This window comes from Pleurodeles waltl, chromosome 8 (genome assembly GCF_031143425.1).
Source record: "Pleurodeles waltl isolate 20211129_DDA chromosome 8, aPleWal1.hap1.20221129, whole genome shotgun sequence".
In the NCBI taxonomy this organism is placed as follows: Eukaryota; Metazoa; Chordata; class Amphibia; order Caudata; family Salamandridae; genus Pleurodeles; species Pleurodeles waltl.
Genome location: NC_090447.1, coordinates 690,002,889 through 690,016,048, shown reverse-complemented (window position 1 = coordinate 690,016,048; position 13,160 = coordinate 690,002,889). Strand labels below are relative to the sequence as shown.

General features: G+C 42.0%; 1 protein-coding gene across 2 annotated transcripts in view; it reads left to right on the top strand.

Annotated features, from left to right (window-relative positions):
• Window positions 1-12,832, top strand: part of PDK3 (pyruvate dehydrogenase kinase 3) — a 1,119,352-nt gene extending 1,106,520 nt beyond the window's left edge. For both annotated transcript variants that reach the window (XM_069204815.1, XM_069204814.1), the window contains one exon: window positions 12,022-12,832. In XM_069204815.1, coding sequence (XP_069060916.1) covers window positions 12,022-12,162 — 141 coding nt within the window. In that variant the 3' untranslated portion in view covers window positions 12,163-12,832. The remainder of the gene's footprint in view (window positions 1-12,021) is intronic.
• The last annotated feature ends 328 nt before the right edge of the window (window positions 12,833-13,160 follow it).

Sequence of the window (13,160 nt, the reverse complement as noted above, 5' to 3'; positions counted from 1 at the left end):
CTGTATACCTTTGGCACGAGTATGTTCTTTTCCACCAGCCTAGCACTGGCATCGGTGAACACTGCATGCTTCTTGGTCTGATACACCCATGCAATTTATGATTTAGTTGTGCAGGTGCTGCCCAGGTCTCAGAAGAGGCCTGAGACGTACTTAGCCTGGCTTTTGCTGATGGCAGAGATGCAGCAAAGTTCACCATTTGCTATGGACTGGATGCAACCAACTCGCGAGGGATTGACATTGAATCATCAGCGGCACCCAGATGTCACTCCTGGCTGAGGTCTCAATGGCTTCTCGGGGGATGTCCATGCATCATTTTATGGACATGCCCTTTGATTGCAACTGCCTTTTCGGTGATGAGGCAGACTCTGTGTAGGCCACTTCCCAGTCCCTAGGTCTCTCCATTGCCCCCACCTAAACCACATTCTCCCTTTTGCCCCTTCCATGTCAACAGTAGGGGCTACCAGCTGTGTTTATTCCTGTGCAGCCACTAAGGCCCAGTGATTCCCCAGTCCTTTTGCGACCCGCAACACCCTCCTCGCCATGCCACCATCCACAACCCAGCTGATGGAGGACCACCTCTCCCTGTTCCGTCAGGAAGTACAGGCTTTTCGTCCAAAGGAGCCTTCAGGAGGGTGCCCACATCAAAAGTAAATTGTGATTGCTATTCCCATTACTTTCTGGTGCACAAGAAGGACAAAGGCCTCCGTCCTATGTTAGACTTATGCCTTCTCAACTTCTTACTGAAGAAGGAGAAATTCAGAATGCTCACATTAGTTCAGGTTCTGTCTGCCCAGGATCCTGGAGACTAGATTGTAGTGCTGGACTTTCAGGTCACCTACTTCCACATCCTCGTCTTATCTACCCACAGGCGTTACCTCCGGTTCATGGTAGACCACAAGCATTTCCGGCTCGCTGTGCTCCGTTTTGGCCTCACCAGTGCCCTGCCGGTGTTCACCAATGTGATGGCAGTGGTTGCCGCACATTTGTTGAGGTCAGGGATTCCAATCTTCCCTTACATTGACAGCTGACTGCCAAAGGCAGGCTCACACCAGGTAGACATTTCCTACCTCTGGACTAGGGAAGACCACCTGCATTCTTTGGGTTTCACTATCAACATGCCAAAGTCACACTTGACTCCCTCTCAGATGGTCCATTTCATCAGAGCCATTCTGGACACAGTGCAGTTTCAGGTCTATCCTCCAAAGCCACAAGTCCAGGATATTCAGACCATGATTCAGCCTCTATCCTGGATTTCGGTGAGACTAATTCTGAGGCTGTTGGGCCTCATGGCTTCCTGCATCCTGCTGGCATATGCGGGCTCTACAGAGGGACCTCAAGTTCCAGTGGGACCAGCATCAAGGGAATCTCTCTGACATGGTCCAGATATCGGAAGGACCAGCAAAAGGTATGCGGTGGTGGCTGACAAATCAAGATTAGGTCAGCAGCAAACCCTGTCCCTTCCTCACCCAGAGTTGAGTGTAGTAACAGATGAGTCACTGCACGGTTGGAGTGGCCATCTAGGAGAGGTGCGGATCAGAGGACTCTAGTCTCTGGCAGAGTCTCAGCTCCACATCAATCTGCTGGAGTTGGAAGCAGTTCACCTACCATTGAAAGCCTTTCTTCTGTCAAGTGAAGACTAATACAGATATTCACAGACAACACCACCTCCATGTGATATTGTAGCAAAAAGGATAGGGTTTGCTTGTGGATCCAGTGTCAATAGGCCCAGCCACTCTGGACATGGCTGGAACTTGAGCAAATATTCTTGGTGGTTCAGCATCTGGCTAGTTCTCTGAATGCAAGACTGGACAAACTCAGCCGTCGATGCCCAGTGGATCACGAATGGTGTCTCCATACGGAGATGGTAAGTTCTCTTCAGTGATTTGAGAGAACCTTATTTAGATCTACTCACCACCACCAAGAAGTGCAACATCAACATTTCTGAGCACTGGAGTTTCCAAGCTGACTCTTGCTCAGAGACTCTTTTCATCTCTTCTTCTCGAATGAAGCTGAAGCCTCCTGTATGCCTTTCTGCAGATCCAACTCCTACCCAGACTTCTCAAGAAGATCAGGAATGGCCTGGCCCAAACCATTCTTGTGGCTCCTGATAGGGCACGGAGAGTATGGTATACAGAACTCTTCAGCAAGAGCATCGGTCCTCCAATCAGGCTTCCCTTTGGGAGGGCCTACTTTCACAGTAATAGGGCAGGGTCCTGCACCTAAACCTGCACACACTCTCCCGTCATGCATGGAGATTGATTGGAGGCAGTTGACAGTTTTTCACCTCCCTACAGAAGTCTGTGATGTCATTCTAGGTAGCAGCTGTGTGTCCCCCAACCAAGACAGTATATAATAGCCATTGGGACAAGTTTGTGACTTGATGGGCTTCCAAAAATGTTGATCCCCTTTCTGCACCTTTAGCTCTGGTTTTGTTGTTTGTTCTCCCACTACCCTAGGAAGGCTTTGCGTTGGACACAGTTAAAGGGTATTTTTTCGCCACATTAGTGTTCTTGCGGTTGCCAGATCAGCGCTCCCTGTTTAAGTCACCAGTTGTGACAAGTTTCCTGAAAGGATTACAATATATGTTCCCTCCAAAACCCTTCATTATGCCGCAAAAGGACTTGAATCTGGTATTGACTTGCTTGATGTGCTGGCCCTTCAGACTTATGCACTTCTATCATTTGCGTCTTCTGACCATCAGACTGCCTTTCTAGTGCCCATTGCATCTGCAAGCAGGGTTAGCGAACTGTAGACACTATCCGTGCCCCCTCCATATACCACATTCTTTCCTGACAAGCTGGTTATGAGCACATAAGCCTCTTTCCTGATGAGTGGTGACACCCTTCCATGTTACAGTACCAACATTTTTAGCTCCACCTCACCCTTCCAAAGTGGAGGAGAGACTCCATCGCCTGAGCCCAAAAAGAGCATTATTGTTCTACGTTGATTGTACTAAGGAACACCCAGGTGGATGATCTACTGTTCATTGGGTTTACCCGGACAATGAATGGAAAGGCTGTGCAGAAAAGGACGATCTCAAGATGGATCACACTCAGCAGACAAATCTGCTAGGCACTGGCCAAGAAGCAACCCCCTGAAGACTTGGGGCGCTCATTTCACCAGGACCACTGCTGCGACTACTGTGTTAGTTCACAGAGTCCCAGTCCTGGATATCAGGCCACGACGTGCACCCCGTTACACACGTTCACCAAGCACTACTGCGTAGACACTCGGTTCTGTTGTGACGGCCACTTTGCATGTTCGGTCCTCCTGGATTTCCTGGTCTAAATTTGTTCACAGACCTACCTCCTGAGAAGAACTGCTTATGTATCTAGTCTGAGGTAAGAAATCTGCAGATAGAATTCTCTATCAGATGAATAAATTGCTTACATTCGGTAATGCCTTATCTAGTAGAGACATTTATCTAGCTGTGGATTCCTTACTGACCCTCCCATCCTCCCCAATCTGCGAACAGCTTCCTCCATTTAGGGTGACCCCTCTGAGTTCCCCAGTGTATGCACACTTGCACATTAGCATTCTTTGTGGGTCTATGCTTCTGACACAGAAATGTCACAAAAAGTAACTGATGTCAGAGCGCTGGGGTGGCACCGCACACGTCACTTCCGGCATGGACGATGCGATACAGAGCCAATCGACACCACATACTGGCACACAGAGGTACTTACAGAAAAGCTTCCAGATCCAGTCTGATGCCTGGGGAATATCCTAAGATATGGAATCTGCGGCTAGAAGAGTGTCGACCAGATACGCCATTACGGAATGTAAATATCTTGTTGTTCATGGCAGCATGTTTATTTTTTGCACACCATAGGTCATTCTGTAGATAGATTCTCTCTGCATGTTTCCACACATTCTGAGTTACAGCATTTATTTCTATTTTCAGAAAGTTTTTACTAGAAAATGTTGATTCAGATATTAACATAATAATAGAGAAAGGAATACAGATTTGCAAGCACGTATATCATATGGTGCATTAGTTGTTTCTTCTGTATATTAAATAACTTGTGATATCATACATTAAACAATTCTCTAGAAATGCTGTTGGATAACCACAGTAATATGGCAACATTAAACAGCCTAGATTTTTCTAAAGTTTTTTTTCATAGAAATTCTAAGTGTTTTGTTTGACCAAAGATATTTTTTGATGAGGGTGTCAGATTTGTAATGGAACGTGGGTCATACCACTCAAAAAGTTGATAAGTCGGGAGATCATCATTTTGATTGTCTCTGTCCGGCCCACTATGTTATGAATTTTGACATCCACATTTTGAGGGATGTCAGTTAGTTTTTCTTTGTGTTTGGGAGAATCATTTGAGTTCCACCCAAACCATATCCCTAAGTATTTGATTCTTTTATGTTCCCATATAAGTCCTGTATTAGTTTTTAAAGATTTGTTACGATTAGGTCCGATGAACGAAGATTGGATGGAAAGATCCTTAAAAGTCTTTCTTTTCAATAGGAAGTGTTTCCTTATTCTCTTCGTGCCGTTTGAGTAGTCCTATGTAGTCCCAATTTTATTGTCATTCTATGTGATATGTTAGTGTTTTTTCACATGCACGAAAATGAGATCCACCTGTGCATATCTCAGAGGTCTAAGACTTATGGTGAAGTTCGGTTTTTAGGTTTGAAGAAGGGTGTACTGTGTGCTCTAAATATTTCTGTATTTTCAGGGATGCCAAAAGAGTTCCTCGTCTGTTTTGATTTACTAGCTCAGTTATGCATTTTTCTAGCAGTAAGATTGTGTTTTTTTTGTTAGAATTCTTTTTTGTTTTGTTTTTGTTTTTATCTAGGTGTCTTCAACATTCATAACCAAACTATTCTTCAGAACATGTTTATTCTGGACTCGGTTTCACCAATTGTTTAATAAACTTTGCCCATGGAGAAAACCATCCTTTATTATGTTTAATTTTCAGCACCCTAACCTTTTTTTCTTTCTTTTCTTACTTCTGTTTTTTGTTCTTTCTTTCCTTTCTCCCTCTCTCAAAGACAAGAGGCTGATATGCCCCTTAACTTTCTTGGTTCGTTTTAGCCAAGACCTTTTGATTTTACTAAAAATCTGAGTTTAGCATAGTCACTTATATGTTTTCTTAACCACCCATCATCCATTTGTCTGTGGTTGTCATTGAAATTTTTATTACACCCACTCAAGCATCCATCAAGGGCCAATGCATCAGCGCACTTCAGCTATCTGCTGACCACTATGATATATTGCGTGCTGTCCTTTACAAGGAACACCTCACCATACAAAGTAATTCCCTTCACTGCCAGGGAGTACTATGATGATGTGTGCTTTTTTGAGACCAAAAAACACTTTTGCCCTTAGTAATTTTTTGTGAGACAGATGATGGCCTGGCGGCATCCTTTAGCAATAATGTTTTGCAAAAACCATGACAAAACAAATTAAGAATTGCGAAAATGCTATCGGCCATGTCAGATCTATTGGCTTTGCCAGTGCTTGTTTTTACATTGTCATGTTGCACAGCAGCTGCGCTTCTGTACAACATGACTAAAAATTTACAGCACTCTCACACAGTCACCACACCATAGGAGTCAGCTTTTCTCTCTTGCAAGTGACCAGCTCCAATTGGGGCTGCATATGCTGATCTTTCTGGTACTGCTGGGACCTCGGAGGAGCACCCTTTCCTGTATTTTCCCTGCAGCACTAAGACTTCATCTGATGCCATGGGGGCCCCGTCCTGCATCAGTGTAAAGCACCCAGGGGTTGAGCCGCTGTGAGACATGTGGAGCAGCTGTTGGGGACTACTTCACCCATAAATCCCTGTTGGATCATCAGCTGTGCTACAGTCACACTATTTAAGGGCCGCAGAGTCCTGCTAAGCCCAGACCAAGGGTGGGCCCATCATTGCCAGGAAGAGCCAGAGCAGGGCCCAGCCCCCTTGATTTTTGAACAAATATTTCTACCAGCAAGCCACATCCGTTTTTTTTTAATTTAACGCCTGTGACTGTCTGCTTCATTTTGTGGGTACGTATGGGGATTAGCTCACTCTTCTGATGTCCTGCGGCTGAATTTGAGCCACAACACAGGCCAACTTACTGTGATTTAGCAGGGCCTGTGCCCCTAAGGAGGGACTGAATGAGTCCTTATTATTAAGATGCATGTTTTATGATTTTTGGGTGTGCTTAGCATTCTGGTTCGCATGCCGGCGGGTCAAGGAAGCCCCTCCACCTGGCATTCATTACTGCTTTACTCCCTATGTGGTATTGGAATTGGCAGTATAGTTCAAACCCGACTTTGGTGTTAAGGAAACTATTCTATCTGCCTTTCATTTTTCAAACTGATTTCATTAGATTCGATCTTGCAGTTTTGTGTTCAAGTTATCACTTTGTTGTTGGCACAAACGTGTCTTTGGGTGTCTCAACAGATGCCAGGAGCTGGGCTTGGGCTCTCTGCCGTTGTGTCGGTGGTGAGCATAAAGGAATTACGAAATTGGCACTGAGTAGTAGGAGACATTAGGTCCAAGTATTAAAATATTGTGCTACTGATTGTAAGGCTAGGAACAGGGTGAGTAGGCTATTATATTTACCCTGTTAACAACTTAAGGGAGTCTCTGATTTGGCACCAGTCATTAGGTAGGACAACTTTGTCCCTGCAACTGAGGTGTTTGATGGCATGGATAAGGACCCGTGCAAGGTATCGATAAATATAGTAAAGCATCTTAGCGCATTGACAGCCAAACCCTGACAGAGATTGAACAGTTGATTGCGGAGATGGAATCGAATATAGGGGTTGTTACTGCTCAAAAGGAAGATGGCAGGCCCAAAGTGCGGAAACAGATAAAAAAACATTTGTAACTATTTTACTAAACCAACGATCCCACCCACCGGTCAAGGCTTGAGGTCTGTTGTCAAAATTGTTTTCTTCCATTGATGGTAGACGAAGATGGGCCTACACCCTTTAAAGATCGATGTGCTCAAATGCTTAGTTTAACAGACCCTACTTTACTAATGTCCGATATGGCCACTTATGCTTCCTTATCATGGAGCTAAAAGCTGAGGTGGGTCAGCTGAGATTGATGCTATGTCTGCCTATAGGTAAAATGGATCAACTCCTGACCTTTAAGGGAGTAGTAATGTAGTGTGGGGGGTGTGCAGATGCCTGGAATGGGCACTGCAAGAGTAGCTACCCTGGTGGCACCAGTGCATAGGCCCACAACTAATCCTAGGGAAAGCTTGCTTAGGCCTGCATATTTGACCCAAGAGACATCCAGGAAACTTCAGAACTATTGATCTGTGATTAAACCCAAAACATTTAGGGTAAGCAGCAGAAGTAGGAACATTGATCCTCCACTTACTGGGGTAAGAGACTGGGTATACCTAAGAGGAAGTAATCGTATAAACAGCCACTCCACAACTGGGTTTAGACTAGCTATGGTAAATGTCCTGAAACTGGCTGACCCTGGTAACTCTGAAGACGAAGTCTCTTAAGAACAAAGTAATCCATTGGATAAGACATACTAGAGGATGTTATTCTGTCACTAGGGAAGATATCAGGGGAGCCAGACGGTGCTCTAGTGTTGCAACACCTCTTGACATAGCTGAATTACTACTTGGGGATAGGCACATTGTGGTCTTGTTGCTTTGGACACTCGAACATGCCCGCCCAACAAGTCAAGCTTCCAGTTTAAATGTAAAGGATGAAGGGAATGGGGACCTATTGAATCAGTGGAATCAATTCAGTCGCCCACTGTTGGGTCTGGGCTGGACAATAATGATTGACTTAGGGATGACCTAGGTTTGCCCGTTCAACATCAACCCCAAGTAGAGGTGGGATCTGAGGCTCCTTATCTGTGTAAAAATCAACAGGGCTTAAAAAAGGTTCAATCTGAGGCAAGCTACCTGGCAACTATTGGTGGTGGGGTAATAGTCCTTGATGACATTTGTGTGTCACAATTGTCTGATATGTTGACCTCTTCAGACAATAACAGCCCATCTAGTCTAGGAAAGATCCAGAGTTTGGTTCATCTAACATGCCCAGAATTAGTCCTGGCAAAACCTATTTCAGTAGATGTCACTGGAAGCTTAAATTAGGGCAATAATTGCTTCTTCCACAATTCTTTTGTAAATCTTTTACCATCTACAACCTTGGTGATTTCCTGGAATATAGCTGGTCTTAAAGCTAAGTTGTTACTTCCCAATTGGTGTGAGCTTATTGACAAATTTGCTATAGGTTTCTTTCAAGAAACATGGTGTACCTGTCAAGTATATAGATTTGTTTTTTGATATCTTTATTCCGACAAGGCCAAGTATAAAGGGGGGAGGACAGCTGTTGGACTGGTAACTTGGGTGAAAATCCTCTCTAAATTGCGGAATACAGCAATTGAAAATTAACAGTGAGGATTTTTGGAGTATTACAGTAAGTACTGGTAGAGAGGCCATTGGGTTATTTTATAATATCTATGTGGGGGGGGAAATCGGGGGTGGCGTCATTCATGATTTATTCTTTGAAAGCCTTTTCAGACCTAACTTTGACTGGTGATTTTAGCACTACTTTTGAGCCCCTTGATAGTGACGATGTTGGCATCATGGCAGAGGAGGATGAACAATGGACCATCCCGCAGCTGGAGGTGGCCCGATAAAAAGATGGACGCAGGCTGCTCTCCAGTTGAAAAGCACTCACGGTTGAATTTGGAGTCCTGGCTACAAATGGGAGGACTAAATCTGACCGGGAGGGGGCTTACATTTTTAATAATTATAAGTCCGAGGGCAGCATTGATTACATATTGGTTGATTTAAAGTTGTGGAATTTAGTAAAGGATATAATCTTTAAGAAAGAGAGGAGAGTGATCATAATCCCTCATTCCTCTTGTTGGTAGGCCTATTTAATAAATTGTCGGTTGATTGCCCAAACCTTTTTAGCATAAATATTGAATATACTGCAGACAAACATTGCCTTACATGGCAACAAGGAAAAGGGAAACCTTACCTTTTATCAAATATCAAAAGCGACATCCATGAATTTCTGCCTAAACTATTACATTGTAGGGAGGTAAATAACAGTGAGCATGAAATTATTGAGATGCACACAAAGTTCTTTGAGGCAAAAGCTGCCCACTTTCTTGACCCTCGTGTAATCAAAAAGAACGCCCCCGCGGAGGTGGTAGCTGGTTTAATTGTGAATGTTGGAAGTTAAGCCATGCATTAGTTACGGCCATAAAAGTAAAAGATTCCTCCTTGATGACATCTGCTAAGAAGGCTTATAAGCTGGTGTTGGCCAGGGACAAGAAGGAGTGGGATGACAATATATTGGGCGACCTCGAGGAAGGTGTGTGTTCTCAAGGATGATGCTCGGTTTTGAAAACTGGTGGCTAGAAGGGAGCATACAGGTGGGTTCAAACCCCAGAATCCTGTTCCTCCCTTTGACTGGTTTACTCATTTTTCAGTCTTGTATCATGATGGTGACACTAACTTGGCCAGGAATTTCCTAAGGCCAACTCTTCTTAGTTTTAACTCACCACACTTCTCTTTGGAGGATGTCCTCAATTTGTTGGCTACTTTCTCTAGGGAGAGGCCTGCTGGTCCAGATTGTATTCTGCTGGATGTCTATCCCCAAGACTTGATTGTATGGGCACAATATATATTGCCCCTTGCAAATTCGATAGCCTTGGCGCTCCTTTTCCAGCATCTTGGCAAGCATAGGTGGTACACGTGTATAAAAAGGGGAATAAGAGCTTGCCAGCCAACTGTAGGCCTCTTGGTTTAATTGACTGCTTGAAGTCTTTTACTGAATGGTATTGGCAAAGATCCAATATTGAGTCAAAAGTAATTATGTCATGAGTCCACTGCAAGCAGGTTTCAGAAACAAAATTGATTGACCAAGTCTTTAGATTTGCTACAATATATTGGAAGACGGTTTTGATCAGCAAGGACAACTTATATGTCGCCATTGTCGATCTTTAATCTGCTTTTGATTCTGTGCTGCACTTAAGGCTATGGTGGGTTCTTGAAGAAAAGGGGATGCCTCTTTATATACTGTCCTTACTGGTCAGGGTACATGATAAGAACTATGCTCGTGTGCGGTGGGGCTCGCAGGGGCAACTAACTGACAAAATCCCAGTGTTAAAGGGTGTGCGTCAGGAAAATGTACATCCCTTTCCTTAGCTAAAGCTAAGATTCCTATATTTCTGTTTGCAGACAACACTTTAATTTTTAGCACACCTAGTGGTCTGCAAAAACTATTAACCAGTTTCTGTAGCTTTTGTGGGGAGCGAGGCCCCATGTGCTCTTCGCATGTCCTGCCTATGTGAAATTTCACTCCCTTTGGATTGCATCAGTGTGTAGGCAGCTGGGTACCCTTGATCATCAGGTAGCTTTAAGGATACTAAGATCAGATCCACTTTCTTTGTATGCCTGTACTGTTGCAAAATCTTTGGGCCTGGTGTGGGCAAAAAGAAGGTTGCTATTCTGGAAATTGAACGGAGGTCTTAAATTCATATCAAGTTTTTATATAGTGATTATTTTAATATGTCCATCTATTGCACCTTGGGATTTATATAGTTATTTTATATTTTTTAGAATGATGGAATATTGTCTATTCTAAATATGAATGTAGGACATGCTGCTAAATGTGATTTTTAATGATGGTGGAAGTTTGCTTGTGTGAGTTGTAGGTTATTTATCGCTTTTATGGCATTTGCCAAAATAAATCTATTTTGAAATTTAAATTGACAAAGCCAATATCTCTCTCTTGTAGATGAGGCCTAGTGGTTTTGCAATGCTTTTTGATGGTTACTAGCAGTATAATTAACAGGTGTAAAATGAAATTTAAAGATAGTCTTTCTCTTTTCTTATGAATCATGAAAAGTGAGCTGGCTGTGTATAGATTAAACGCTGTGTTATGTTATAATATTATGTAACTTTAATGTTACTCAGTGGTCACCTTGTGACTGTTCTGAGATGCTTTGTTCTGACTCAAAGACAATGTCATCAACAACGTAGGCATGTCATGGCAGGTTAGTTGGTGGGAGAAGGAGGATTATCAGTGAAACTGACCTAGGGTTGTGCTTCCAGATTTAATCAAGAAAATGCTTCACAGGCAATCACGCCCTATGCATCAGAGCCAATTATATTGTGTCCTTTGTACAAAAGAAATGCTGTCCCTTATTATTCGTGGACTAATGTGACCTGATGCTAACATCACACCACACGCACAAACAAATAGAGCCTGATTCACAAACTCAACATCTGTGTAAGTTTACCGTTTTGAGTAAGTTTACTACTTTTCGGTGCTCCCAAACTACACTTTTGTAGTAACTTACTCTTTTGTAGGGACTCCAGCACCAAATATGGCCTACCACTGGTACTGCAACACCTTCCCATAGAAACTAACGAAGACAGACACTTTATACCCCAAAGGAAATTATGTTAAATCCAACTAAATTATTAAAAATAGTTAAAAATATAAATAAATGTTAAATCACCATATAAAAAGTGTGTATTTATTATTTAATAATACATTATTTGTCACATATTAATGTTAAATTGTTTTAAACTCAAAATAGGTTATTAAATATGTAGTAGTTAAATAATAAATACCTTCCCCAGCAGCATGCATCATGGAGTTATTACATTCAGTAAAGTAGAATAGTGCTCCTGTTCTTTAGTAAACTCTATAATCTGTACAGATGGCTAATATAAAAAATATAAGGTATAATGAAATGTTGTAAATGGAATAAGGCTTAGTTCTGCTTCTGTCTATGAATCTCTTTAGTAGATATTGACTGGCTAGGAGCTAATCCAAATGTCTAATTTTGTTGTAGTGCAACTGTACAAATTACAATAGGATGCATGATCCCCAAAACATATATACATTCTGACAGGCATGGCTATGTCCCTAAGAAAGTGTAAAATTCTGTTAGTATTTCTGGGTGTGGGAGCAAAGCAAAACCATAGAAAGTACGCAGTTTTGCTTAATGACTGTAATCTTCTATACTAAGAGAAAAACAATATTTCAGATCTTTTAATATTGTTATTTTTTTGCAGGCGCTTTCTAGTGAATCATTTGAAAGGCTTCCCGTTTTTAATAAGTCTGCATGGCGACATTACAAGACAACACCAGAAGCAGATGATTGGAGCAATCCCAGCAGTGAACCCCGGGATGCTTCCAAATACAAGGCTAACTAAACAAGATACTTATATCGCAATTATGGGGAAAAAACATGTCCGTCCAGCATTATGTCTCTGCTCAACACAAAATAAACAAAATGTACATTTCTTTCAGGAAAGTCTTCCTTGTAAGGACATGAGTAGGGACCCGAAATGGCAAATGTGTTTTTTTGCTGTATGAGTGAACAAAAAGCACTTAGTCTTTCTGTGTGTGAATCGTTGTAATTTATTTACCAGAACTTCTTGATAAGTGTGATCAGATACTGTGACAAGGGATTTGCACTGTTATTGCACTTATGTAATAGGATAGAAAACCAGGTAACATTTTAAAGAAATTATATTTATTTCACAAATCAAAAACAGCAAGAGCTGGAAAATCGGTCAGTTGAACCTTTATAAGTAATATAATGTACGGTAATGTTTCATGACACCGTTGTTATTTAGTCCATTCAAAGGCATGATTTGCTTAGCATTCCTGAATCCTGACTGTTTACATCCTCAAAAATCAGTTGAGCTAAGTATGCTCTGCTTCCAGCATTGACTGTAATTGCTCAATTCCTGCAAGTTTTGTATGGTAAAATGAATATTTAGTTCTCAATATATGCTCCTCCTACCTTACAGAGGTCTCATGAAATATTTTAACTGATGCCACTTCCGTGTAATAAAAATGCACCTTAATCCTCCTTCACGATTTGTACAGAATGCAAATTGTTAATTGCTTTTTTATTTTAATTGGATGACATTTTTTTGTGTTTGGTATTTTTATTTTTATACATAAAAGCGTACAATGCATTGCTTTTAATTAATGAATCACCAAGGTCTTACAAAGACTGTTGCGGAAAAAAGCAGCCTTAAACACTGTTCATCCAAAGACCACCTGGAATATTCTACATTAAGCTTTTGACAGAGTGCTTCACTTCACTTGTAAAGACAGAAATGCAACAAAAATGTAAAAGTAAAATATTGGAATTTACTAGTTAGAAGCATATATTCTAAAGCAAGTTATGGCAAACCCT